Consider the following 27616-nt stretch of genomic DNA (forward strand, 5'->3'; position numbering starts at 1 on the left):
CTCAGCAGAAATCATAGACAAGGGCTGGGCTCTGCTGCTGGAAAGGAAGAGTCTGGTTTTATCACCTTCATAATCCAGGATCAAGATCTTATAAAGTAAAATTACCTCTGCTTTCCAACTTTTTTTTTTTCCTCCCCCTCCTAGTTTAGACTAACCCACATGCAGGAGTGTTTTCCTCACCAGCAGATGTTGGGCAGTAGTTTGGCTGCAGAAAAAAGCATTTTGAGTAAAGGTCTTTCCAGTGACTGAATAAATAAAAGGGTTCTCCTGCAGGAAAAAAAAACAAGGGAAATGTGTAAAAAATGTACTTCTAAGTGTTGTATATTCTTCTCTTATGTGGCATTTTTAGTGATGAGATGTAATCTGAGAAGCGTTAGGAGGTGTAAACTAGGGAAAAGGTGAAGTCTGCTAATACTTAGAATTGTAACAGGGGTTTTACTGAATCTGTTTGGTGACAATTAGAGTGGTTTGAGGAGTGCTGGTGGAGCACTGATATTCTCCTGAATAATTAGAGCTGCCAGACCACAGCTTTAATTATGTTTGGAAAGCTCCTGGCTCAGGGCTCACTGTTGTGTTTCAGTATTGGCTGATGTGGCTCATTTTGGGAAATGGAGTTTATATCACCCCTGATCTTACCTGTGCACAGGAGAGGGGCTTGGAGTAGTGTCCACTTCCTTCAGTGTCAAAAGCTGAAAAAGCCCAAAGCTAAACCCTGCTCTGAGCCACATCCTGAAGCTGCTGCCGTTAAAAATTCACCCAGCTGAGATAAGAAGCCAACGACAGCCCTGCCAAACAGAGTTGTGCAAGAACCACAAATAATGTTCAAAATGGAGTCTGAGAGGGCAGAGGAGCTGTGGCTCTGCAGTGCTCCCAGCAGCCAAGCTCCATCCCAAATCCTTGGCACATTCTGCCTGTGACATCCACCCCAGTCAGGATCTCTGCCTTGGGCAGAGCTAATTACAGGGGAGTGCTGCACCCAGCCACTGACAACATCTGCTGCGTGTGTTTGCTTTTCAGTAGCCTCCTCTCTGAGGAGATTGAAGCTTTTTAGCTTCTTGCTTTAAATCTTTTTACTTCAGAGCTTGACTTCACCCTTCCTATAGCAGGATTTGTGAAGGATTCATTTTGATAAGAAGAGAAAAAGCAAAACAAAAAACGCTTTAAGCAGAGCTGAGTGCAGATTGTGCCAGTCATGAAACATCAGCAGCTGAGCTTGGGAATCATTCTGTGGCTCTGCGTGTTCAGTGATTAGAGAATCTGCTTGACAGCTCACAATATGAATTGCCTGAAACACCTGAGGGGTGGCATCTTCTCTAACAGATTTATATCTTTATTTGCACTGCCTATAACTCCTTTTAGGATGGATGCACAGCTTAGTCCATTGAGGAACAAAATAATTAATAAATTCATAGAATAATTTTAGATTGGAAAGACCTTGTGGAAATCTCTGGTCCAACGTCACTTCCAGGCAGGACCAATTTAGATCAAGTTGCTCAGACATTGTCTGGTTGAGTTTTAAATATCTCCAAGGAAGGAGTTTCACAATTTTCTGGGACCCCTGTTCCAGTATTTGACAGCACTCAGTGGGAAAAAATTTCCAAATAACTCATTGGAATTTCCCTTCTTTCAGCTTGTGTCCATTGTCTCTTACTCTTTCACTTTCCCCTAATGCTCGTGAAGGCTGTGCAGTATTTTTGTCAGAATGCCTTTCTCTCAGGCAGGGGGGTAGGAAATGAGGTGGGGTTTTCACACTCTTGGTGTAGCTGTGGTCACAAATAATTCTGTGTGAGTCCAGAACCCTGATGAGCTCAGAGACTGCAAAATGTGCATCTTGTGTTTGCAAGGGCTGGGGACTGAGGGCAGCAGTGCCTTCACTGTGTGCTCCAAAAGGCTCTTACCTGGTAGTGCAGGTGATTTTGCAGTAAGGACCTCAAAACTTCCAGATGTAGTGGGAGTTTTGGTGCTGGATGGCTCCAAAGGAATCTGGAATAAAATACTGCTGAGCCAGGTTGGACAGGGCTTGATGGAATTGGAAATAAGTGAAATTTAAGGTCCCTTCCAGCCCAAACCATTCTGTGATTCTAAATCCTTGTGAAGGCAAACTTCATCCAACCCTGGACTCTTTTTGTGTCTGATTTTCTGAGAGGGTGATTCTGAGTGTAATGCCAACCCCGGGGCTGGGATTGTGTGTTGGCTGTGTTTGGGGTGAGCTGGGAGCAGGTTTGGGGAGCCCTGTCCATGCTGCCAGGACAATTCCAGGACAGTAATTCACTGTCCCAGAGCTCGTCTCTTCCTGTCTGATGGCTGTGGTTTGTGTGCTGGGCTCAGCCCCAGGTTTTCCAGCACTGGGATTACTTTTCTTTCCGTTTTTGCTGTCATTGGGCAGCAGGAACTCCACAGGCAGAGCGCAGCTGATTTCCCTGGGACTGCCTCTCCTGGGCTGCTCCTCCTTGGGAGGAGAGTTCTCCTTCTCCTTGGAAAACGCCCTCTCCAGATGCTCCAGTAGGAGCTGGTGGGAGGGAGGGAGTTCTGACTGCACTGAAAATGCCATGAAAAAAAAAAAAAAAATAAGGCAACTGACAGAAGAGAGAAGTTGTCCTGAGATTGCTGCTTTTTGCAGCAGCGTAAGCGAAGGCTGTGCAAGGGCTGCGGGAGCTGGCGGGAGGCAGAGATGAAGTTCAGAGGCGGGGTAAGGTTCATTTCACTCCTTTGGCGGCTCCGCAGCTTTCACATGCGGGGCTGGGCTCAGAAGAAGAGAGGAGAAACATTTGCAGGGTTTCAGCAGGAAAGGGAAATGCTTTGAGAAGGATTTCTTCATTGGAAAGTTATGTGAAAAGGGGTGAAGTTGGCTAAAAAGCCAGGGAATGGAGGGTTGGAGGAGGAAGGCAAGGTGGAGTTGAGAAATTGGGAAGAGAGGGGGAAAGCTGAGCTCTACTTTAGGAGGGGAGAAAGGGTGGAGCTTTACTTGGACACAAGGATGTGAAGGGACCATCCTGGAGCTGGGCTTTGCTCCTGTCCTTCCCAGGGCTTCTGTCCCCTTCTGCCATCCTAGGGAATGGCAGGAAGTACCTGCTGGAGGATTCATCTCCACTCGGTTCCTCCAGGCTGTTTTAGTTCAGCAAAACTTGGTCTGTGTTTTAGCAGCTGCCAGAATTCCTGACCCTGCATCCTTTGTGGGACAACCCCGAGCTTGGGAAAAGGAGTTTGGTGGTAAAAGATTGAGAGGACTGGGATTGTTACCTGGAAAAAGAGATGAGGAGGAGAGGAGGGAAAAAAAAAATAATAGTGCCGCAGAGAACATAGAGCTCATTTTTCTGTGTTGTAGCACGGGAATAGGGACACTGAATTAAGGTAGAAGTTGCCAAAGAGATGCAGAAATTATTTTCATACAATGAATAATTGGGCAATGGAATTCACTGAGTCTGGAAGTTGTTGAGGTCAAGAATGAGGGAGTGTTATAAAAAAGTGTGTGAGCTTTTGCTTGGATGAGAATGCTCAAGACTTTAATTGGTAAAGTGACCAAATTTAGGAGGAGAAGGATTGAAAACGTCACTTCTGTAGATTTGAGCAATTCCCTGTTAAAGAAGAGCTAACATAGGGCTGGTGTATCCCATACCTGCTCAGTGCAGACATCCTTGTCTGTTCTCCCAAATATTCTGGTGCTGACCACTGAGGAAGTGATGAAGGGAAGGGCAGAGGTTTTGGTGTGGAAGTGGAGGTGACAGGGCTGCACAGGGTGTTCCTGGTGTGCTGGGGCAGCAGCCCTGCACAGCTGGAGAAGGGGTGGCAGTGGTGGCAGTGGCAGGGTGACAGCACAGGAGGTGTCTGGGGTGTGCCCGGTGCTCTCCAGGGAGCTGAGGGTGTGGAAGTGCCCTTGGCATGGCCTGGGAATGCTCTGGAGTGGTCTGTGGAAAGTTTGAGTCTCTCAGAGACATCCTGGTGGAGTGCAGTGGGGAAGGGCTGCCGGTGGGGTTGGCAGTGGGACACCAGCAGGGCAGGGGGCACAGCCTGGCTCTGCCTCTTCGTGTTTGAGCTTCTGCCACCCTTCACCTGCTCAGCTGATCTGGAAATCAGCAGCAAAGCTCACTGCAAGGGGGGGCAGCAAGATGACATTTCCCCTCTTTTAAATGCCTTTTTGAAATCAGTTTGTCCTCTGAGGCTGCTGTGGGGTGCCCAGACTTGTGGGCACAGGTCTGCTGAGCAAACTGCCACCAGCAACATCTTTGAACCAGCAGCAGCTTGTGCCATCTGTTCAGGAGCAAAAATGTCAGCTCCCTAAATATAGAAATTCTGTGTATTTACTTTTCCAGCCCTGGTTTGCCTTGTTCATTTTTCTTAGTGCTCTTTTATATTTAGCCTGTTGATTGAAATATCATTACCCCTCTTAAGGGTAAACATTTTTCCTGTCCTTCAGATCAGTTCTTACAACTGCCTTTTCCTTTTCACTGCTAACTGCTTATTTCCTTACTCATCCTCCACAAAGTAAAATCTGGAAGGTATTATCATGTTATAAATATTGAACAAATAATATTACCTACTCATTATTTCAATTTATCCCTACTTAAAGTGTGGAAAACTTCAAAATAATTACTTTAAAAGAATTAGTCAAGGATGTAGCATTTCTATCTCTTTAATATAATTTTTTGAATTGTATATTCTGGAGTTCCATCCTTCCATCTGATTAGGATGGGAAGTATCAGAGGGACAACCAAATTCTGAGTTCCCTGACTCCAGACATTCCATTGCTGGTGATGTATTGGTCTAAAAGAAGCAAAATAAAAAGTAATTCTAAGAGATGGTCCCTGAGTGGCAGCTGCAAGTCCAGGTTGTTCCCTCTGACTCTGCTGGTCTGGGTCACCAGAGTTGTTACCTGGATTTTATCTCAATCCACCTGACAGCTCTGATTTTCCCAATTTGTTTTTTGGGAAATCATTTAATTTGCCTTACATAATTAAAAGCAAAATATTAAAAAATTTCCTTTTGTTATTTAATTTTTTTAACTAAACAAGCCAAATACTTGTCTTATCAATTATCATCTCAGCTCGGGTGGTTCAGAAGGGGCACCCAAATCCACGTGGCTGCTGGCAGGGGATTTTTATGGGAGACAGAGAGCTGCCTCTCAGGGAACCTTTTCCCATCCAGCTGTTGGCTAACAGAGAGAGTTGTGTCCACAATGAGCAGCTGATTTTCAGTGTGGCAGGAGGGAGGAGGATCCTGGGTGGCTGCACTTCAGTCTGGCAGGGATTTGCTGGCAGAATCCCTGATTCTGATCCACTTCCATCATCTTCATTTTTTCTTTTTCCATGCCAAAGGAAAGAGGAGCTTTCCCATTCTGCACCTTGGGAATTGAAGCCTTGGATACAAGAGTTGATTTTTGTCTGCTCTGCTGTCTGGCCCACGTTGTTGTGTCCAAGCCCTTTCCCAGGCTGTAGAATGAAATAGGAATCAAAGGAATTTTTTTCTTTCCTGCAGCTTTGGCATGACAGTGAAGAATGTCCAACTATCCACGAGACAAATGGTTTTTAGCTGCCACCCCCCACAAGAAGTCCATTCTTGGTTCAGGCTTGCATTGTCTTCCAGAATCTAATCTGAATTTCCCTTCCCACTCACATTTGGTTCTGGCCTGTTCTTCCGTTCCCGGCTTTGTAACTATTTCTGGAGCCTGCAGATCAATCATCCTGCACTTGATACCGAGATAAAGGTGCCTGCCACTTCCTGGGGCTGTTCCTCTGAGCCTCCTGAGTGGATACAACCCAATCTGGAAAAATACACTGCCAGGAGAAATTATTGCAAGATACATTTTTAGGTGTTGAAGCAGAAGTTCTGTTTGTGCTGTGACTTTCCTTTCTGAATCAGTTGTGGAGTTTCCCTGCTCCATACAAAATCATTCACTTTGAGAATTTCAGGTGTTTTCTCATGGAAAGGAGTGGGAAGTTGCTGGTGCTGCCATCCCTCAGTGTGTCTGGAATTGAGTTTTAAACCATTCCAGTAACCCCTCTGGGAAAACCAAGCCTGGGAATGAGTCCTTGCTCCATGCTGGGTGTTCCATGGCCATGGAGCAGCAGCTGGACAAAGCCAGGGGGAGTTTCTTGCTCTGCTCACATCAGCCCCAAACCCCCTGTGCTCATGGCAGAGCTGCCCTCCCATCTTCCAGCACAAATTCCCTCAAAGTGCTCAGCCTGGCTGACTCAAATCTTTGGATTTTGCTGTGCAGAGCGAAAGGTCCTGTTTTTCATTTCTGAGGTGTATTAGTTCTCCATGTCCTAAGCAGAGGAAAAACTTTATCGTGCTTTGGCATTAAACAGAGTTTAAAGGAAAAATATGTGTTTACACCTTCACAATCCCATGTCAGCGATTTCCCAGTTCAGTTTAGGAAACTCCTTGGTACAGTCTTGAGTGGTTTTGTACTCCCAGGAGCTTGGAGGTATTTTCTGGTCTTGTTGACTCTTGTATGAACACAAAGAAAAGCTGGAACCCCAGCCAATGTAAACCTGGCTCTGCAGGCTGCATTCAGCAACCAATTTACACCAGTGGAAAGTCTTTCCCAAAATTGAATCCCAGGGCAGAAAAAGCCATGTGGAAGCAGTGCTGTGGTGGTGATTGCACTGGCCTGGTCCCCACCATTCCAAAGGGACTTTTCCCTTCCTGGCCTTGAGCCACTGTTGTGCTCACAGCTCTGGAGAAGACATTAAAAGCAAAGAGTGGGTTAAAAGTGTGGGAATGAATCCCTGGAACCTGCACTGTGGGCTGGCTTTGGGAAACGTGGTGGCAGAAGTCACTTGGGCACTCTGGAGGGGAGTGACCCCAGGACAGTGGGTTCAGGATGAAAGGGGAGGTTGGGAGGAGGCACCAGGATCACATGGAGCTTGCTCAGATTTTTGCCATTCCCTGTTTGCAGCCCGTGCTGGGTGTGGCATGAGGTGCCTCCATCCCACAAAAGGATCCTCAGCCAGGTCCTCCTTTCAATCCCTGTAGGGATCCTGTAAGGTGGATGTGGTGGAGCTGCCCTAAATAACTCTGTGTGCTCCCTGTTCTTATTTCCCTGGCTCTGACACTCTCCCAGTCCCACAGGGAGGAGATTTAGCTCAAAACCTGGAGAGAAAACCAGCAGATTCTTTTTTTCCTGGTCTTTGTTTGGCTGCCTGAGTTGCACTGGTTTGGTTTGGAGGTGTTACCCGGTGCCAGGGAAGCAGCAAAGCCTGGAGGAGGGATTTGATGCTGAGCTTTAGGTTAAACCCGACCTGCCTCTTAGGTGGAAGTTTCCCAAGCATTTAAAGGCAGCAGGAGCTGGCCCTGCTGCTGAATCCTGGCTCCTCCCTGAGCCTGCTGTGCTTCCCCATTGCCCTGTCCCTGGCTGTCGTCATTGCACGTGGGCCCAGTGTGGGAAAATGACCTGGATTAAAACAATCAAAGAATCTGAGTTAGTTCTAATCCCTGTCAGATTTCCAGCCTGGTTTATTGCTCAAATCCTGGGCCAGTGCAAACCTTTTGTTTTATGCTCTGCAAGCACAGTAATGGCACAAGCCATTAGTAAAGTCAACACCAGCAGGAAATAAAAGTACCAGAAAATAATATTTTCAAAGTCATTTTCCAAAAATCTGCATCTGCAATAAGACCATGACCACCAGTATCAGCAGTTTACAGTTTAAATCAGTTGTAGCAACTGAACTGAATAGTTCATCACAACTTTTAAGCTTGTGTCCTTTTCAGGTTTTTATGAAAAGGATTAAATATTTCCTGTATGTCCAATTTGTTCCTAAGGTAAAGGGGCACACCACACTTCTCAAAACAGCAGTATCTTCATTATTAAACAAATCTTTTTTAGGGTGCAGCTGCACAGAGGTCCTTCCTCAGTGTCACAGCAGCTCCTCTGCCACTGTGCTCTCCCAGCAGCTTCCAGAAAAACTAATTTCCACAAGAAGGGTCTGATCAGACCCTCACAGGCCATGTTCTCCCAATTATCTGGAATATTCTCCCTGCCAGGGGGCTTTCCAAGCTAATCTCTTGCCTGGAGCAGAGGATGTTGTAAATGTTTATCAGTCAGAGGTGGATTGGCACAAAGAAATTCATCCCCTGCTAAGACAAGGCAATCAGTGTTGTCCATAGACAAACTGCTTTAATGGTTAATTAGCTCCTCTGTATCACATTCAAACCCCCAGACTGGGTTTTCTGGCATTAATTTACAGCCACCAGATCTGGTGTCTGCCTGCTAACAGAAAATCACCAACATTTTGGTTATTTTAATTTATTCAGTGCCTTACTGTCACATTCATCATTCAGTAGGAGCATATGGTCATCACTGTGATTATTTTTTCTTAAGTAGTGTCTTCCCTCCCCACTTCCTTCCTTCTGCATGACTGTTCTGTTTCCATTTTACAGAAAGGGTTTATTTTCACCTCCTTTTATGGCCCATCTGTTGGTGTCAGTGGCAGTGAAACAGTTAACACTGACATTTGAAGCTGGTGGTAGACTTGGACATATTGGCAATAAAGCCAAATGCTGGCATGGAGCAGTGCCTATTGCTCAGCTCTGGATATATTTGCACTGAACTTGGGCTTGGGAGGGTAAAAGAGTGAGTAAAGTTTATATTCTGCAGGCTCTGACTGCATCACATCCCCAGGGTACATTTCATTATCTCCAAAAAGCTGCTTTCAGTCGCATTGGTTTGGCTTTTGTTTTGTTTCAAGCTCGCTGCAGATTTGAAGTCTTTATTTTGTTCTCACGGCGAGAGGTTGGAGTTGAATGAGGAGACAAAATCTGGAGGAAGCCGAAAGTTCTTGGCCTTAAATGCCTGTCCCAGAGGAGGCGTGGGGAGTGGAATTTTCAGTGTTGGGAGAGGATGGATGGCTCGGCTCTTCCCTCCCTGCATGGGCACAGCTGCGATCACTTTGTCCCGCCTGCAGGGAGGGGCTGATGGAAGAGCTGCTCAAGTGACGTTTGCTGTGAAAGTCTTCAGGATTCTGTAAACTGGGATTAACTGGGCGAGGGTGGAAGTTTCTCCTCTGTCCGTGTTGAGGCAGCTGTGTTTTGGGACTGGAGTTGTAAATTTGATCACTTGAAAAGGAGTTATTTTCCTTTGGTTTTGCCTCTCTTCTCATCACCTTGGCCAAAACCTGCTCTGATAGAAGGATTCCAGTTTCTGGGCAGAGTTTATTTCTGTGTGATTTATCTCTATTTTCCCTTCCTTATCTCACCACCTTCCTTCTCCAAGGGTTATCCCTTTTCTCCTCACCTTGGCAGAGAGGGTAGAAGACAACAAAGCATTTTACTGAAGCTGTGAAGGACTTGGCCTGGAAAATTTTGGCCATTTTAGAACGATTACTTCATGACAGTATCTGCAGAATTCCTCCCAGGCTGTGTCTTTCCAAACTTAGAACTCAGGCCTTCCAGACCATGAGACTAATTGGAAAAAATAAAACAGGAAATCACATGATGTTTCTTTGTGGTGTTTGAGCCATTAGAGTGAGTCTGGATTTGAGATTTCCAGAAGTAACTGATTTTTTAATTTGAAAATTGTTGGGTTCAGGCAATCACTTCTACCCTGGCTTATAGGGAGGAAGCCAATTAGAACTCGCAGAAATGGGCAAAACAGCATTTACTAATCATTTACAAAATCAAAAAAACATTTACCAAGAAATTGGTGAGTCAAAACAACTGCAGACTGAGGGGATTTGCACCTGTTTTGACCCAAATTGATACTTCAGTGACTCTTGCTTTTATTACTGTTCAACAGAACTTTAGGTGAATTTTCTGCCTGACCAGGGCTGGGTTTATTTTTCTCCCTGCACATCATCAGTCCCTGTAGTTTAACCACTTTTACATCTCGGGAAGGTGCTGAGAGGAACTCTGTGAGTCAGTAAAAGTCATCTACATCATTGTGCAGGGTCTGGCATTCCCAGTTTGGGATGGGTATCTGGGATTGCTGGTGGTGCATGACCTGCTTTAGGAACAGACCCCTCTGGTGTTTGTGCTGCATCCCAAAATATCTCTTAGTGGAATGGTTGAGGAGAAGGGTGCTGCTGTGGGCAGTTTACAAGGTAAGAAGGGTTGAGGAAGACAAGGAGATGCACGCAGGAGTGAGCAGAGGGTTTCACACATTGTTCCTCTGGTGCCTCTCATCTTCTCCATCTCTGTCCCCTGAGTAGAGATTTCCCCAGCAAGCAGCCACTGAGTCACCCCTGGGTGCAGATTTCCCCTCCCTGCTTTACAGTGAAGTCAGGAGTCATCAGATGGTTGTGTCTCACCCACGTCAGGTTGAAAATGTCACCTTCAAAAAGAGGAGCCAGGGGTGGGAGTCTCTCCATGCACGTCGGTGTCAGCCCTAAAGTTAGAGGCGTGGGATGCAGAAATGCCCATTTCTCATTTCTTCTCAATTTTCTCAGGATTTTCCCATTGGGTGCCTTGCTAAAGCTTTTAAATTGGTCAGCAGTGTGAAGCTGTTTGCTTCTGAGATGAATCATCATTAGTCATGAAAGGTTCCTTACCTCGAAACAGCTTCCCGTTGTGAAATCAGACACAGGAGAGAACACATTTCAGTGTCCCTCCTAAGGATGCCTGGGAAAGGAAATCCAGGTTTTATTCCCTTCATCAAATGTTTGTTTCTTTGATTTGAAGTTATTAGAAATTTAGCAGTCATTTTCCCCCGATGCTGACTTGTCTTCCCTCAAAGCAATTAGAGCAGACAACTGATGAAGTGTTGTAATCACTGTTTTCAGCAGCAGCAGTGGGATTGTTTTAATATCCCACTTTAGTATCTCATTTTTATATGGTTATCCAAGGGTAACTGTGGTTCTTGTGGATTATGGGAACTGCCTGCAAACCCACAGCCATCCCAAATTCCCTGTGTGTGTATCTGCAATCCCACAGCCATCCCAAATTCCCTGTGTGTGCCTGCAATCCCACAGCCATCCCAAATTCCCTGTGTGTGTACCTGCAATCCCACAGCCATCCCAAATTCCCTGTGTGTGCCTGCAATCCCACAGCCATCCCAAATTCCCTATGTGTGCCTGCAATCCCACAGCCATCCCAAATTCCCTGTGTGCCCCTGCAATCCCACAGCCATCCCAAATTCCCTGTTCTTTTGGCTGCAGGGACTGGGAGCCAACGGCATCCGCCTGACCATGGAGAGCGCTCTGACAGCCCGGGACCGTGTGGGGGTGCAGGACTTTGTCCTGCTGGAAAACTTCACCAGCGAGGCTGCATTCATTGAAAACCTGAGGAAACGCTTCAAGGAGAACCTGATCTATGTGAGTAGCACAGGGACAGTCAGCACAGAGTCCCTCAGTGACCTGGAGGGTCACCTGTGCACGGGACAAGCCTGGCTTTGCTCTGCTCTGAGGTTTGGAGGTGCTGGTGGCAGCTCACAGCCCATGGGTGCTTGTGCCAGCACCACTCTGGGTGCTGTCATTTGTCATTTGCTGGCTGTGGGACTCACTGCAGAGCTCCTGTTGGCATCTGGTGGCACTGACAGCCCTGAAAATCCAACTCTCAGCATGTCCTTCCATCTCCTGAATTCACTCATTTCCACCAGCACCAGACTTGAACCCGATCCTAAATGTATATCAGAAATAACCCAGCACTGTGGCTTGTTGGAAACCCTAAAACCATTTGAGGTGCTTTTTACCCAGCAGGGATAACACGGGTGGCACAGCTCCAGCAGTGTCACTGTCCCAGAGCTGAGAGCTCTCTTCCTCAGCACCCTTGGCCTGTTTGCAGCATCCCCAGCACCCCAGGACGGGTGTCCAGCCTCCAGGGACACCAGAGCTCTGCCTCCAGACCTGCTGGAACCTTCCTGCTTTCTGTTGTGTTTTTCAGACCTACATAGGCTCAGTGCTGGTGTCTGTGAACCCCTACAAGGAGCTGGAGATCTACACCAAGCAGAACATGGAGCGGTACCGTGGTGTCAGCTTCTATGAAGTCTCTCCTCACCTGTGAGTGGCTGCCAGTGCAGGTTTTGTCACTCCCACACAGCTGGGACATGAGGAAAGAGGCAAACAGGACTTTTCCCTGTCCCAGCTGCAGCCCTGGAAATCCAAGGGATGGAGAGGCTCCTCTGCAGGGTGTGGTGTGAGGCTCTTTCTATTCCTGTTCCTCTCTCCAAAGAGGATGAGTTGCCTTTGCAAGAGCAGTATTTGGAAAGGGAGTTGGTTCCTTCCTGCAGGAACAGAGTTGCTTACCCAGCCCTGGCAGGACAGGAGTTCATTGTTCCAGGGTTATTTGGGGTCTCTGTGTCCGGGGCTAAGTAGGGGAAAGAGTTTCTGGTGTGTGGGGGTTTCTTTCCTACCTCTGCTGTTCCTGCCTGACCAATATTTATCTGGTATTTCCCTTGTTGCTAAGATACCATCAGCCTGTTGGAACAAGGAATGTATTTATTTACATGGTCTGGCTTGGTGAGCATTCCCAATTTCCCATTTAAAAAAAAAATTTGTTTGAGGTTTAAAGTTGCTTTTGAAAGCATTTGAAAAAAAAATTTGTCGGGCTGAAAGAAAAAGAAAAGAGACCTGAGGCCACATGGCTTCAAAATGTTTTTTTTTCAGGATTAAGGGCCAAATTCTCAGCACCTCCTGGAAGGTTTTTTTTGTTGTGTTGTGTTTTGTTGGGTTGGTTTTTTTAAAGAGATCTCTTGGAAGAGTAAATGATATTATTTATGAGCAAACTATTTGGGTTGTTTCTTATTGCTGGCACATAGCCCAGGAGAGTAAACAAACCAGAATGTGCTGCAAGCACAGAGAGAGGGAGAAGCCATTACTTGGGAAAGTCTCAGTGCTTGAATTTAGATTTGTTAGGACAAAAATGTGATTTTTACTGTGTGAACTCAGATGGGGCAAAATTAAACCTGCAAAGCCCTGCATTCAAACCTGCTCAGTTCACTTTGCCTGTGGTGAGGGAAGGGCTTCTGTGCCCTTAGATGGGAATTTTGGGACTCTGTGGAAAATCCTTGGGACTGTGGCTCTGGTTTTAAGTGTGCAGTAGGTGCAGGATGATGGCAATGCTCATGGATAGCAGGAAGCACTGAGCAGATGTGCTTTAATCCCACTTACATCACAGTGTAGCTGATTTTTTTCTTGGTTTTCTTGTCCTTTTGTTAAAAGGACAGGTCCCTTCAGAAGCTGTGAAATGTGCAGCTCATAAGTGACCTCTGGAGAACTGTGATCCCGGGTACTGCTGCTCCCACTGGGAAAACAGAATTCTTTGTTAACTGTTTTTGTTGTTCCATTGCATTATTTGATTATTTATTGCATTATTTGATAATATATGCATTTAAAAGTCCTCTGAGGAGCATCAAAATGCTCCATCTGCAGTGTAGAGCTCTGGGCTTCTCCTTTTCCTGTAACTCAGGTGTCTTTTTTCCTCTTTTTCCTCTTCTAAACTGTCTCTAGAAAGCCAAAACACTTCAAGATCTCTATTCTAGTGTCAGGTAGTTCAAGTGTAGGCCTGAGCATTGGGAAGTACATGACACTCAGAGAAGGAAAGTTTATGGATAACATATTCCAGAGATCTGTCACATCCTGTCCTGTTTCTGGCCTGCAAATGGGACCATAAACATCTTTATTTACAGCGATTCTGTCTGTTCTGGTGGCCATAAACCACCCCACAAAGGCACAGGGGCCACAGGCACTTCTTCAAATCCAAATTAAATTTGCATTTGTTCAGCTGTTTTCCAAAAGACTCCAGAGGCAGAATCTGGATGGGAAGAGAGGGACAGGATGTATTTTGTGGGGTGAGTTGTGTTGCCAAGGGAGCTCACTGGTGTTGCCTTAGCACCAAGTATTAATAGACTCGAGAAGGCCATGGATGTTATTTTGGTGTGATTACTTCTAATTAATAGCACAGCAGGAGAGTTAATAAAAAAAAGAAAAAAAAGAAAATTAAAAAAGCCAAGCTACTAAAGGGTTGTCAGGTACACGAAGACAGGATATCTGCTTGTTCACCACGTGTGAGAGCTGAAAATGTTTTTAGGGAAGTTGTCCATGTGAGTTATCCTTTTCCTCTCTCCCTGAGCAGTTGTCACCATTGTCACTCATCCCCTGCAGCTCTCTGGTGTTGTAGGGGTGTGTGACTCTGGGTGTGAGATCCTGTCTGCTCGCAGCACAGAAATGAAAGAAAAAGCAGCAGAGGAGGAAGCAGAAGGGCAGAGCCAGACTCTGTGCAGGCAGGGGAGGTGCCTGGTGTTCGGGGCAGGATGCTCCTTAATCTCTGGTGGCTTTTCCAGCTCTTCCCACCGTCCAAGAGAAGCTCTGGAGCCACCCAGACAGCAAAATTCTGTTGTGACCTTCTAAATGTGTCATCACTTAGAAGATAAGCAAGAAAAAAATACCAGTGGAGAGCAAGGTTTCCTGAGCATAAAACTTTTCTGTCCCGTGGGACCAGTGTTGAGAGATCATTTATATTTAGAAAAGCCAGCTGATCTGCAGAATTCAGTCCGAATTTTGTCAGAAAAAAAAAAAAAAGTCAAAAGAACAGTCTCAAAGACGCCGAGGATTTGTGTGTGAGGCTGCAGGAGCTGGGCTGGGTGGTTGAGGTGTGAGCAGAGGTGTCAGGGCTGTCCTGTGTTGTCACCGGTGTGCAGGAGCTGTGATCTCACCCAGCCGTGGCCTGGGGCTGTTTTGGGGGATGTCTGTGCCGGGATTTCCCGGGCGAATTCCCTGATCCCGGCTGTCCCCTCGCAGCTACGCCATCGCAGACAATTCCTACCGCTCCCTGCGCACCGAGAGGAAGGATCAGTGCATCCTCATCTCCGGAGAGAGCGGCGCCGGCAAAACCGAGGCCACCAAGAAGATCCTGCAGTACTACGCTGTCACCTGCCCCGCCAGCCAGCAGGTCGAGACTGTCAAGGACCGGCTGCTGCAGTCCAACCCTGTCCTGGAGGTAATTCCCGTGGAATCCTGGCCGGGAGTCACCGGGAGTGATCCCATTTCCCGGCGGGACCCCACGGGGCGGTGCCAGCGTGTCCTGGGAATGCTGTGTGGGCACATCTCCTGCTCTGATTCCTGGCCAAAGCAACCCTGGCCCTTTCCAGCCTGCCAGGAGCAGTTGTGGCACGGATGGGGTGTGGGGAAAGAGGGGATTTGGGGTGGGAAGAGCCCTGGGTCGCTGCAGGGCTCTGCCATGGGGCACATCGCAGCGGGCAGCTCGGGGAGGCTGGGTTTGTTTTCTGGTGCTGTGGTGTCCTCTAGTGTCCAGCCCCAGCTGTGTGCAGTGCCCTGAGATATCCCTGTGCCCTGAGATATCCCTGTGCCCTGCATCCCTGTGTTCTGTATCCCTGAATCCCTGTAACCTGTGTCCTGTGCCCTGGATCCCTGTATCTCTGTGTCCCTGTATCCCATATCCCTGTGCCCTGTATCCCTATGTCCTGTATCTCATATCCCATATCCCATATCCCAAATCCCTGTGCCCTGGATCCCAGGGAAGGTGAGCTCCCAGCAGCAGGAGAGCCCTGCAGCCCCTCAGGCAGGGAGCTGTGGTGCCAGAGGAGAAGGAAAAGGCTGTCAGACGTGACATATGTTGTGAGCAGTGGAGTGGCATTAAATCAGCCTGCAGGGGGGATGGAAGTGTTTTCCCAGGATCTTCCATCTGCCCTGCCTGCACGGGCTGTGAAGATCAGTGTTAGAATGCAGGGAGCAATCTGTTTCCTTCTGGGTTTCCAGGAAGGAAAATCCTAGGCTGTAAATAAGTAACTGGCAGCTTCACCCAAGTGTTTATAAATAATCTGACTTGGTACTCTTTTATTTTTCCCTGATTGTTTTCATTTCAGGCCTTTGGAAATGCAAAAACCCTTCGGAATGACAACTCCAGTCGGTTTGGGAAGTACATGGATGTGCAGTTTGATTACAGGGTAACTTGGAATCTGCTTTGTATTTCAGGACTGGTCCCAGTTGTAGGAGTTCTCTGTGTTCCTGTATTGTTGTGTGTTTAGTGAGTGCTTTGCATTTCCTTGGTGACAGCATAAGCAGAGCCTGTGGAAGCAAAGTTTGGGTCCAGAGAGTTTTATGGGATTCACTCTCCTTTTATTCCTCCCTTATTTCTCTTTATAAGGGGACACAGAGATCAAACCCTTTTATTTCCAGGGTTTTTTATTTCTAGTGCTCTGTGCCAATGGATACTCCCCAAGTAAATCCACATAAGCCAGCTGAGAGATGTGAAGATAATCCCTGTCCTGTGTAACTTTGCACAGTGTTTGTGTCCACTCTGATCCCAACTGCCCCACACCAGCAAGGTGGACACAGTGCAGGAGCTGAGGAGCTCAGCACTGCCATCCTCCAGGCCTTTAGGTCTCCTTTAATCCCCCACACTCAGTTTTGGTGCTTTCCCTTCGTGGTGAATTCCTGGAAGGAATTTTAGCACTCAAATCTGCCCCATGCTGGAGCTGACAGAGCTTGTGGCACACAATGACAGATCATTTTCTGTTGTTTTGTGGGCTTTTGCTTCAGATCTTGTCTTTGAACACACAACCAAGAAGCAGAACCATTTTCCTCTGTGTTGATGAACTCTTTCCACGTGTCTGGTTGGGTTTAGGGGGCTCCTGTTGGGGGCCATATCTTGAACTACCTCCTGGAGAAATCCCGAGTTGTGCACCAGAACCACGGCGAGAGGAACTTCCACATCTTCTACCAACTGCTGGAAGGAGGGGAGGAGGATCTGCTGAGGAGGCTGGGCCTTGAGAAGAACCCACAGCAGTACCACTATTTAGTAAAGGTGAATATTAACTATAATTCTTAAAATATTGTATTGCAGGACTGGGATATCTCCAGTTGTCTTTGTAATTTCCTTCCCTCGCTTCAGAAATAAATCTGAGGTGACTGCTATAAAAAGAAACACAGTGCATTGAGCATGGATAATGTGTCTTTGATGATTATTTACTTATTTATATCAAACTGTGTTATTTTAGGGTCACTGTGCAAGGGTCAGTTCCATAAATGACAAAAATGAGTGGAAGATCATGAGGAGAGCCCTGTCTGTTATTGGCTTCAATGACAGCGAGGTGGAGGTGAGGTTTAGCAGCACAGATTTTCCTACTTTTAAGGGTTTTTTTCTGCTTTGATTTAGGATTTCTGATTGAAATCAGTGAATCAATTCGGAGTGAATGTATTCCCTACAAAAATCCTGAAAAAGATACAAAATGCTCTCCTAAAGAGTGAATTAACACAAAAACCTCACTGTGTGTTCATTCCATCATCCTGATTTTTGCCTGTTGCTTCCGTGGCAGGATTTGCTGAGCATCGTGGCCAGTGTCCTGCACCTGGGGAATGTCCAGTTTGCTGCTGATGAGCAGGGGAATGCTCAGGTCACTACAGAGAATCAGATTAAATACCTGGCCAGGGTGAGTATCATCAGTGAGGGAGATATTACAGGGAAGGTGAATTGTAGAGGATTCCTTACTTTGAGCTTGATACCATCATATAATTTTAGATCTGTGATTTAGAAGTTCTCATAAATTTCACTTTTATTTGACCTCAATAAAATGCAAATACTATGATCAAACCCATTTAATTGACAACTTCTGTATTTACCACTTCACTCACCACTGCCTTGAGGTTTCCACCTTTGGGCAGTGAGGTAGGAATGGACTCTGGAAATTTTTTTGCTTTGCTTGGTCACTTCCTTTCACCCAATTCATTTGTTAGCTCGTGTCCCTGCCAGAAAGGAGAGGAGGGAGGGATTGATGCTGCAGAATTGTTCAGTGTGAGTGGGAAATGAAGGGTTGCTTCACTGGGCTGGCATTTTAGGAAAATGGAATGTAAAGCTCCATAAATTAATTGAATCTCCTGCTTGCAGCTGCTGGCAGTGGATGGCTCTGTTCTTCGGGATGCACTGATCCACAAGAAGATCATAGCAAAAGGGGAGGAGGTGAGAACATCCCTGGGGATCTGGGAGGCAGAAGGGATGAAATGAATCAGCTCTGCCAGCAGTTCCCTCCCCACCTCTCACAGGAGAGTGTCACTGCAGGCGTCCCAGTGGTGACAGTTCAGTTTTTGAGTGGCTGTTCAGTGATGATGAAGCAGGAAAAGGGGATCCCTTGGTTTGGGGGGCTGCTGAGTGGCTTTTTCTGTGCTCCTGCCTGCAGCTGGTGAGTCCCCTGAACCTGGAGCAGGCAGCCTATGCCAGGGACGCCCTCGCCAAGGCCGTGTACGGCCGCACCTTCTCCTGGCTGGTCAACAAGGTCAACAAATCCCTGGCTTACAAGGCAAGTGAACCTTCTGTTTGTTCATTTCCAGCCTAATGGAAAAGCCATTCCCAAATCTTACAGCTGCAAAGCGAGTTCCATGCTTTTAGTCACTTCTAAATGAATTTGTTTTCCAAATTGTGCAGTGAACGCTGTGATTAAATGATGGAGAGCCAGGGATGGTTCATAGCTGTGAGTAAATACCTACATTTGTTTTCTGCTCTGTTGCAGGAAGAGAAGTTTCCAGGCTGGAGAAGTACAACAGTTCTAGGATTGCTGGACATCTATGGGTTTGAGGTTTTCCAGCACAACAGGTTTGTTTTGATAAATTCCGAATTATATTATTCAGTTATGTTGTTTTCTCTCCCTTGTGAAACAAGGTTTTATTCCATTTCTTAGTAAAAGAGGTGGCATTTGAATGTCAGGACATCAAGTGAAAAAACTGACAGTCACAGGGCTTCTTTAGGATAACCAGCTAATAATTAGCATTTACAGCTGTTAATGGTCCTGGTATTTTAAATAAACTGTGGGTTTTTTGGTGTATTCTTGCCTTACCTTGAGCTGTGCCTTTGTCCAGCTCTCCAGCCCAGGGGTGGCTGTTGTGGCATCTTCCCATGGTGGTGATGGACCAGGGGATGGGACTGGCAGAGTCTGGAACCTCCCTGGCAGGTAGCACTGAACCAAGATTCTCAAATTTGCAGTGTTATTGGGCCTTTATTCAAGGTTTTTGTGTTCCTCCATGTTCCATCCTTCATGTCCATTTTTCCCTCCTTCTGGAACTCTTTGAGTTTCCCTAAATAATAAACGTATTAAATGCATACAGTCAGTAAATACTTCACAAAATCTATTTCTCTCGATTTACTGTATCCCTGCTGCTCCCACTGCTTGTACATCCTTCTGTACAAACACTGATAATTTTTCTGATTTTTTCTTTTCAGCTTTGAGCAGTTTTGTATTAATTATTGCAACGAAAAGCTGCAGCAGCTCTTCATAGAGCTGACCCTGAAGTCAGAGCAGGAGGAGTACGAGTCCGAGGGCATCGCGGTAAGAGCCCAAATCCCCTCTTGCCTCTCCTGGCACCATCTCCCAATCAAGGAATTAAAGAATTTTCCTTTTCCCCTTCTTTTTGAAACCCCTGGTAACTGTGTGACACAGCTGGAAGTGAGTAATGCCATGCCAAGCTTTTAGCCTGATTTTAATAAAGGCAATGTTAGGAAAACAAATGTGATGAGTGAAAAAGCTTTGACAGAAAGATTAAGTCAGGTGCTCTCTGAAATGTTCTGAAATTTCTTTTCCAGTCTAGAGTTGTTTTCACCTAAGTGTGATTTCTTATCTTTGCAGTGGGAACCAGTTCAGTATTTCAATAACAAAATAATTTGTGATTTGGTGGAAGAGAAATTCAAAGGCATCATTTCTATTTTGGTGAGTTAAAGGCATCTTTTTGAATGAAAAATTCTGGGCAGTGTAGTGGAAAACAAAGGGGGAAACATGGGAAAAATCAGTTTCTGTTGGAAGTGTTTGAGTAGGTGGGAAGAGCAATAATACACTGAATAGTGACACCATGAAAAGTCATTGCATCACCTCCATGGGCTCTGGGGAAAGCAGCTCCCAGTCCAGGCAGTCTGGAAGGAGGGAAATGTTTTCCTTTTCAGCTTCGTTTATTGAGCTGCCTGTAGAAAGGCCAAAGGGCCAAACTGGGGCAGTTTCAGTGAGGCAGAGCCCAGTGAGAAATCCCTGGAATTTGTGTGTCTGTAGGATGAGGAGTGTCTGAGACCTGGGGATGCCACAGACACGACGTTCTTGGAGAAACTGGAGGAGACTGTGAAGAACCACCCTCATTTTCTTACGTGAGTGTTCCCTCTGCTGAGGGATTCCAGTGTGTGAATAACAGCCTCACCGTGCTGGGTCCCACATAAAAGATGATAAGTTTCTTTTACAAAGAGATTTGATTGATATTTAAGATAATATAAAATAGGTTTTCAACACTAAGTGCCTGACTGAGCTTCAGAAATAATAGGGGCAACAAAACTCTTGTTACTGACTCACCTCTCACCTTGCAGATTATCTACTTCAGTTTTGGAGCTGCAAATGTCTGTTTATTCTGAATGTTCTGCTTTTATTCTGAATGCTCAGTTTAGGATGTTATGTGCACACAGAACCACTCTGAAAGGAACACTGAAACTCCTCTTTTAATTAAACATAAATACATGTAATGACACTTTAATGACGTGCTGGTGGATAACTTTATTTGTCTGAAAATCACCAAGTCCAGTTTACATTCCTTGCTTGCCTTTGCGCAGTCCTGGTGCTTTTTGAAGTGAATCCTGCAGGATTTTGTTTCTCCTGAAGGTTTTTGCTCCCTCTCCAGGCACAAACTCGCTGACCAGAAGACTCGGAAGTCGCTGGGGCGGGAGGAGTTCAGGCTCTCGCACTACGCTGGGGATGTCACTTACAGTGTAGCAGGTAACACAGAAAAACCAAAAATCTGGGCCTAAAATACATCCCCACATCATTTGATCGACCAGATTAATTTCAAATCTCAAATCCCTGCCTTGAAGTTCCAGTGTAACAGCCTGAGTGGTTTGTTTTTCTTGCAGGTTTTCTAGATAAGAACAACGACCTTCTCTTCCGGAACCTGAAGGAGGTGAGTGTGGAGAGAGGAGGTTTCCAGGTCAGAATCAGGAGTTGGGTTTAAAATCAGGTGGCACCTGAGGGAAAGGATTCTTCTGGACTCCACCTGGAGGCTGTGTCCTCACAGGGCTGTGCTCTGGAAAGACTGATTGAGATCCCAGTGTTCAATTTGTTATTTTAAATAGTTTTGTCCTCAGGTTTCTCTGGTAGTTCTCTGTACTTCATCTCTGAAAACATTTCTCTCTGCAGACCATGTGCAACTCAGAGAACCCCATCATAAACCAGTGCTTTGATAGGACAGAGCTGACAGACAAAAAGAGACCTGAAACGGTGAGAACTCAAGAGCTGGAGGGGGCTGTGGCTGTTTCTTCTTTTTAAAACACGAGCTCCCTGACATGATCTGAATGCAAACCCCTCACATTGTGTTCTGCTGGTTTGTAGCCAGCTCCAAGTCATCCCTTCATGTGTAGTTTTCTTTTTTCTTCTCCTAGGCAGCAACTCAGTTCAAAAACAGCCTCTCCAAACTCATGGAAATCCTGATGTCCAAAGAACCCTCCTACATTCGCTGCATGAAACCCAACGATGCCAAACAGGCTGGTATGGCCCTGGGGACAGAGGCAGAGCACTGATCTCAGTCAGGGAGGCACAGACAGGAGCCACATGAAGCCCTGCTCGATTTTAGGTTCATTTTGGGTCTGTGCCTGGGCTCCTGTAGGCAGGGGGTGGCAGTGCCAGCAGCCAGGAATTGCAGTGGGAGCACTGCTCTTGGGTACAGGAGGGTCGTGGTTAAAGTCAAGAATTATTGACTTTTTTTTATTGTCCTTCAGTTTTGGTTCCTCTATGCATTAAACGTCCCAAAAAGAAAATTTCATTTTGGAGCTAAATATAAATAATTAAAAAGGGATGGGAGGGGAGAAGGCAGGAGACACAAAGTTGTGTGGGACTTGTGCTGTGAGGATTCATTGGAGGTTAAAGGCAATTGTGTGAGATGCAAGAGCTGAACGTTGCCCTTCTCTAGAGCAAGGGGCAGCCGTGCACTGATTGTGTTTCTCCATTTCCATGCCCTGCCCAGATCGATTTGATGAAGTCCTGATCCGACACCAGGTGAAATACCTGGGGCTGATGGAGAACCTGCGGGTGCGCAGAGCCGGCTTCGCCTACCGCAGAAAATACGAGATTTTCCTGCAGAGGTGAAGCTGCTTTGGAATTCTTCCCTTTGCTGCTCCCTCTCCCTGAGCTTCCTCCCATTGATGTTGAGGCTGGGAGCTGTTTTGAACAGCACAGAGAGGCAGTGTTACCACCTAGAGGGATGGGAAGCTCGGGCTCTCTCCCTTCCCCTGGCCTCTCTCCCTCCTTGGATTGCACTTCTCTCCCTGAGATTTCCCCTCCTGCCAATCCCCAGGTACAAATCCCTGTGTCCAGAGACGTGGCCCACGTGGGATGGGCGGCCCTATGATGGGGTGGCTGTGCTGGTGAAGCATCTTGGCTACAAACCAGAAGAATACAAAATGGGACGGTCAGTTCTGTGTTCTCCATTTGAGGTTATGAATCATTGCATGTCCCTGTTGTCCCTTTGAAATAAAATAAAGCTTCTCTAGATAATGGGGGAAGGAAATATTACAGAGGCCAAAGGGGATGCCAAAAGCAAGTTGCTCCAGCATGTAAAATGTAATTCTGCATTTCTATTTCCAGAACAAAGATTTTTATTCGCTTTCCCAAGACCTTGTTTGCGACAGAAGATGCTCTGGAAGTGAGGAAGCAGAGTCTGGGTGAGGCACTAACACTTGCAGTGGATTTCTATTTAAAAAGTTGAGTCTTCTTCTACCAAAATGTGCTTGGTCACAGTTGCAAATTGCTGCTTTTCTTGCAATTCCAGCCACAAAAATGCAGGCGACGTGGAGAGGTTTCTACCGCCGGAAGAAATTCCTGACCATGAAACACTCAGGTATGAGAGGCACAGAAAGAGGGAGAGATGTTCCCCCAGCAATTCCCATCCTTTTATTGACATTTAGCCCATGTATTATATTATTAAAAACTCATATTCTTGCCCCCATGCCCCACTGAAAGCTGGTTATTTCCAGAGTGGGTTTTCCTGAGAATTTTTGGTGCCAGTTTTGTGTGGAGTCAGTTTGGGGATGGAGGAGCTCCCTCAATGCAAAATCTTTGTGTTATTTTTAGCCATCACCATCCAGTCCTGGTGGAGGGGAACCCTGGGACGCCGAAAAGCTGCCAAGAGGAAATGGGCAGTGGAGACAATCAGGAGGTGTGTGAAGAGCAGCCCAAGCCCTCAAACATCACATTCCTTAACAATAAGATGCTAAAAATAAACTTTCTTGTCACTAGAGTTTTTAAAAAATAAATTAAAACTATTAAATAAAGCACAGGAAATACAATCTTTAAATACCACTAATTTTGATGACTTTTAAAATTTTCTAACAATATTTTCCACCCCCACAGGTTCATTAAAGGCTTCATTTACCGGAACCACCCGCGGTGCCCAGAGAACGAATATTTCCTGGATTACATCCGAGTCTCCTTCCTGATGAACCTCAAGAGGAACTTACCAAAAAATGTCTTGGACAAATCGTGGCCAACTCCTCCCCCATCACTGTGTGAGGTGGGAATGAGCCCTGGGATGTGGGAGGGGAATCCAGGCCTAGAGGATTGCAGCTTCTTGGAGCGTGGTGCTGTTGCAACACCATTTTCTCCTGGGTTTCTCATCCATTTCTGAAATTCCCTTCGATTTTTATCTCTAAAAATTCAGTTCCCTCTGTTGCTGTTATTATTCTGCATCTGCTTGAATTGGTTTATCTGCTCAAAACAAAATATTGCAGAAAATCCCAGTTACCTTATCCAAAGAATTGTTTGGATTGAAGGTACAGCTGGAAGGAAGGAAGGGCTCAGCAGTGCAGAAAGGAGGGATCCTGGTGTTTATTCCCCTTCTAAAGCAGCTGGAGAAGTCCCAGGGCAAACCCTCATAGAGAAAGGCAAAAAATCAATTACTTACTATTTAATTCTTGGTCAGGAAACAGCTTTTTAACTCAGCAGTGCATTTTCTGCAGTTGGTGCTGCTCTGTTGGGTTTGTCAGAGGTTCTGGGTTGTTGGGGTTTTGTCCCTGTGGGTTCTGGGTTGTTGGGGTTTTGTCCCTGTGGGTTTGTCCCTGTGGGTTCTGGGCTGTTGGGGTTTTGTCCCTGTGGGTTTGTCCCCACTCTGAGCCATCCCCTCTGCCCTGCTCCCTGCAGGCGTCGCAGCTCCTGCGCAGGCTCTGCATGCAGAACATGGTCTGGACCTACTGCAAGAGGATCAGCCCCGAGTGGAAGCAGCAGGTACAGGGCACCTCTGCAGGGTTTCTCTGAATTCCCAAGGGCAGAACTCACAGGGAATGGGGGAGAGGAGCAGCTGGATGGGAGGGCCAGGGCCCTGCTCTGGGACTCAGGGCATTCAGGCTGTGAATTGCTGCTTTCTGGGGTGCCACAGGAACAGAGGCACTGGTTTGGGTTTAGGTTAGACACAAAACACTAAAAGCCTGGAATGTGCATAGAAGAGACCCCATTCTATACATATTTCAATAGGTACTATTTAGACAGGCTGTGGAGCCAAACCCCCACATATAATTTCTCTATTGAAAGGCCTTGCTACTCTGCCCATGGAAGCTAAAAATATAAGAAGCTGCATTATTCTGCCTGTACCATGTAAAGTAAAGAGTAAGAATCCTGCAGACACAAACCCAGTCATTTTCCAAACAGAGAAGTTACAGGAGCAGTTTCAGCTGCTCTGTTGTAGCTAAAAAAAATGATACTGAGATTTGAGTCATCTCATGGAAAGGTAGGGGGAGGGAGTTTTTGTATTTAAAAAAAGGTCAGTTAAGAGACATAATAGATGTTGGCTGTGACTGCCATGAAGGTTTTTCACTGCACAGTCTCTGACCTCCTGCAGTGCATGGACACCTGGAATGAAAGGCTGAGCCTGTGATTAAGGACATGGGATTAACTCAGCTCAGCTCAGCAAACCAGACTCACTGATAAGGAGCCTCTTTTATCCCCATTTTTCCCTGTAAATCATCCCAGGTGCCTTGTCCTGTGTCACAGCCTTGGCCCCAAGTACAGCACTGGGGATTTCCCACTTTCCCAGTCTGTGGTTTGTTCCTGGAGCCCAGGGCTCAGGTCACTGACAGGGGCTGCAGCTCTGCCACCTCCAGGGACTGAAAGTTTAGGGGGACCCCTCGTCCAAACAGGAACTAAAGGCTGACTGCTAGTAAAAGCACAAAGGGAACATATCTTCTAACAGAAATGTATCTTTTTAATAAGGAGAAATTTATACTAAACAAGAAAACTTATTTTGTCCTTGCAGTTGGAACAAAAAGTAATCGCCAGTGAGATTTTCAAGGGTAAAAAAGACAATTATCCTCAGAGTGTTCCCAGGCTCTTCATCAACACTCGACTGGGTGAGTGGGGGTTGCCAAGTTTAACAGGAGGAAGGAAGGGGAGGATTAACGAACTCTTTTCTTGCTGGAAATTCCTTTCTGACCCCCCACCTCTTTGGTTTTAATACAGGTAGAGAAGAAATAAATACTAAAGTCCTTCAAGCATTAGAAAATGAAGCACTTAAGGTGAGAGATGTGTCCCAGCTCTTGTCAAGCTCCTAATTACTTAGCAGAGGGGTAGATTAGATTTCTGGAGAAAATACAGCAAGAATTTTACATTGTATTAAGCTTGTAGTACTTCTGAGGACAGTCTGGGAAGAGTTGATGGATTAGAAAGTGGAGATTAGGGCAGTTTAATGATGTCAGTTAAGAATTGAATGGGTTACAGCTGGAAGGGAAGGGGGGGAAACCTTTCCCAAAGTGACACCAAACCTGAGTTTCCCAGTCCGCAGGCAGTGCAGCCACCAGGGTGTGTCCAGAGCTGCTCTGGGGCCTTGAGGAAGTTCTGGCACAGAGAATTTGCTGCATTCCTGATTTCCCAAGCCCTGGTCGGTGCCTGCTGGGGACTGGCAGTGCCCCGGGGGGATGTGGCCCTGCTCACTCGTGTTTCAGTACGCAGTGCCCGTGGTCAAGTACGACAGGAAGGGCTACAAGGCGAGGTCACGGCAGCTGCTGCTCACCCAGAACTCGGCCATCGTGGTGGAGGAGTCCAAGATCAAGCAGCGCATTGACTACTCCAACCTGACAGGTGGGAAGGGCACAGGGATGGGGCTGGGCACTCCCCTGACCCTGCACCTCAGCTGCACTTTGATAGGTACCACTGCAAACTCCAGTTTGGCTTTGTCCTGGACTATAAGGGGATGAGCTAATCCTGGCAAGCATTTTAGTATCTAAATCATATTTTTCTAAAATGAAGCTACATAAAATGTCACCAAAATGACTCAATTCATCTCCCTCAACCCTCCCCCTGAGTTCCCAGCTGCAGGGCCTGGCCACAGGGGAGTTGCACCATTCCTGTACAGCAGCTGCCTGAGCCACTGCTGCAGCTTTTGGCCCTTGGAATATCCGACAGGGACTGGATTCTTAGGGAGGGGGAACTGCCGAGCCTGCATCGCCCCTGAGCCCCCTGCAGCCTCTCAGCTGTGCTGTGTGGAGCAGTTGCTGCATTCCTGGGAGAGGCTCTGAGCCCTCCCCAGGTCGGGCAGTGCCGGTGACTCTCCTGTCTCTCCCCCAGGCATCTCTGTCAGCAGCCTGAGCGACAACCTGTTTGTGCTGCACGTGCACTGTGAGGACAACAAGCAGAAGGTACCCGGGGCTCAGCCCTCCCGCCTCCAGCCCCCTCTGGACAAAGGGTGAAAGGCATAGGGAGCACAGCCAGCTGGGAGGAGGGGTGACAAGGTGACAGGGATGTGACACTGTGCCAGATCTTTCACTAGTATTTCCCTGTGTTCTCAGCGGGGCTCAGCAGTGCTTGTTCACCCTCTCTGCTGCTATCCCCGTCCCTTACAGCAGGGTAGTTTTGGTACAGGGGCACCAAAACCATGATCCTAAACATGGACTCTCCTCCCAGGGAGACGTTGTCCTGCAGAGTGACCACGTGATTGAGACACTGACAAAAGCAGCCATTCTGGCCAACAAAATCAACAATGTTAACATCAACCAGGGCAGGTGAGTGACACCAGGGCCCCGCTTCTTCCTGTACCCCATCCAAACGTACCCAGTGCAAGGCTCCAGAGAGAATCTCCTGCAGCTCTGCTGACACCCAGCTCCTGGAGAGTCCCACACGCTCACCAGGGCTGTTCTCACCCTTTGCTCTTCACAGCATAAAGTTCACAGTGGGACAAGGCAAAGAAGGGATCATCGACTTCATCTCGGGATCAGAACTGCTCATAGCCAAAGCCAAGAACGGGCATCTAACAGTGGTGAGTGTGGGCTGGGATCACTTACCCTGGATCCAACCCAGCATTCTGGCATAGACACATGCCCTGGGATGTCCCTGCCAATGGCAGGGCCCTGCTATCCCAGCCTTTCCCCCAGTTGGAGCTGAGCATGGGGCTCCTGCAGCCCTGAGGGGCTGCCAAACTCACACTCAGCTGGAGACTGTCCTAGCACTCTTTATTTCCACCCCTTAAGATTCATTTACTCCATAGAACATCAAATTTTAAATACATTTAAAAACTAAAATAAAATCCTCTCCCCCCTTCTCAGCTTTTTTGTGGTGATGCTGGCAGTCAGATCAGCCCCAGAGCTGATTCATGCAATCAGACCCAGCTTATTCAGAAATAGATTCAGAACAAATCCCAGCTGCACTGACTCCCCTTCCAGCACAGCTCCCATTAGGACCAGAGGCTGCCCAGCCTCTGCATGTTCAGGAATTGGAATTTTTGCAGCATTTTGA

The 27616-nt window shown here is 46.8% G+C and overlaps 1 protein-coding gene across 3 annotated transcripts in view; it reads left to right on the forward strand.

Moving 5' to 3' along the window:
* The window catches only part of MYO1C (myosin IC), a 49310-nt gene that overhangs the window by 20244 nt on the left and 1450 nt on the right, over window positions 1-27616 (forward strand). For 2 of the 3 annotated variants that reach the window (XM_088177142.1, XM_088177141.1), the window contains exons 2-31: window positions 11091-11246; window positions 11815-11930; window positions 14670-14868; window positions 15755-15835; window positions 16516-16695; window positions 16889-16987; window positions 17207-17320; window positions 17776-17847; window positions 18065-18188; window positions 18399-18477; window positions 19102-19207; window positions 19505-19585; window positions 19919-20010; window positions 20532-20626; window positions 20761-20807; window positions 21044-21124; window positions 21286-21391; window positions 21867-21984; window positions 22197-22310; window positions 22487-22563; window positions 22671-22739; window positions 22973-23057; window positions 23252-23411; window positions 24038-24121; window positions 25146-25239; window positions 25349-25404; window positions 25831-25966; window positions 26453-26523; window positions 26789-26886; window positions 27041-27140. In XM_088177142.1, coding sequence (XP_088033268.1) covers window positions 11121-11246; window positions 11815-11930; window positions 14670-14868; window positions 15755-15835; window positions 16516-16695; window positions 16889-16987; window positions 17207-17320; window positions 17776-17847; window positions 18065-18188; window positions 18399-18477; window positions 19102-19207; window positions 19505-19585; window positions 19919-20010; window positions 20532-20626; window positions 20761-20807; window positions 21044-21124; window positions 21286-21391; window positions 21867-21984; window positions 22197-22310; window positions 22487-22563; window positions 22671-22739; window positions 22973-23057; window positions 23252-23411; window positions 24038-24121; window positions 25146-25239; window positions 25349-25404; window positions 25831-25966; window positions 26453-26523; window positions 26789-26886; window positions 27041-27140 — 3060 coding nt within the window. In that variant the 5' untranslated portion in view covers window positions 11091-11120. Of the gene's footprint in view, window positions 1-2538; window positions 2690-11090; window positions 11247-11814; window positions 11931-14669; window positions 14869-15754; window positions 15836-16515; window positions 16696-16888; window positions 16988-17206; window positions 17321-17775; window positions 17848-18064; window positions 18189-18398; window positions 18478-19101; window positions 19208-19504; window positions 19586-19918; window positions 20011-20531; window positions 20627-20760; window positions 20808-21043; window positions 21125-21285; window positions 21392-21866; window positions 21985-22196; window positions 22311-22486; window positions 22564-22670; window positions 22740-22972; window positions 23058-23251; window positions 23412-24037; window positions 24122-25145; window positions 25240-25348; window positions 25405-25830; window positions 25967-26452; window positions 26524-26788; window positions 26887-27040; window positions 27141-27616 lie in introns of those variants that run through there. The other variant, XM_088177140.1, reaches the window with a different exon arrangement.

Source organism: Sturnus vulgaris, chromosome 21 (genome assembly GCF_052056855.1).
Source record: "Sturnus vulgaris isolate bStuVul1 chromosome 21, bStuVul1.hap1, whole genome shotgun sequence".
Taxonomy (NCBI): domain Eukaryota; kingdom Metazoa; phylum Chordata; class Aves; order Passeriformes; family Sturnidae; genus Sturnus; species Sturnus vulgaris.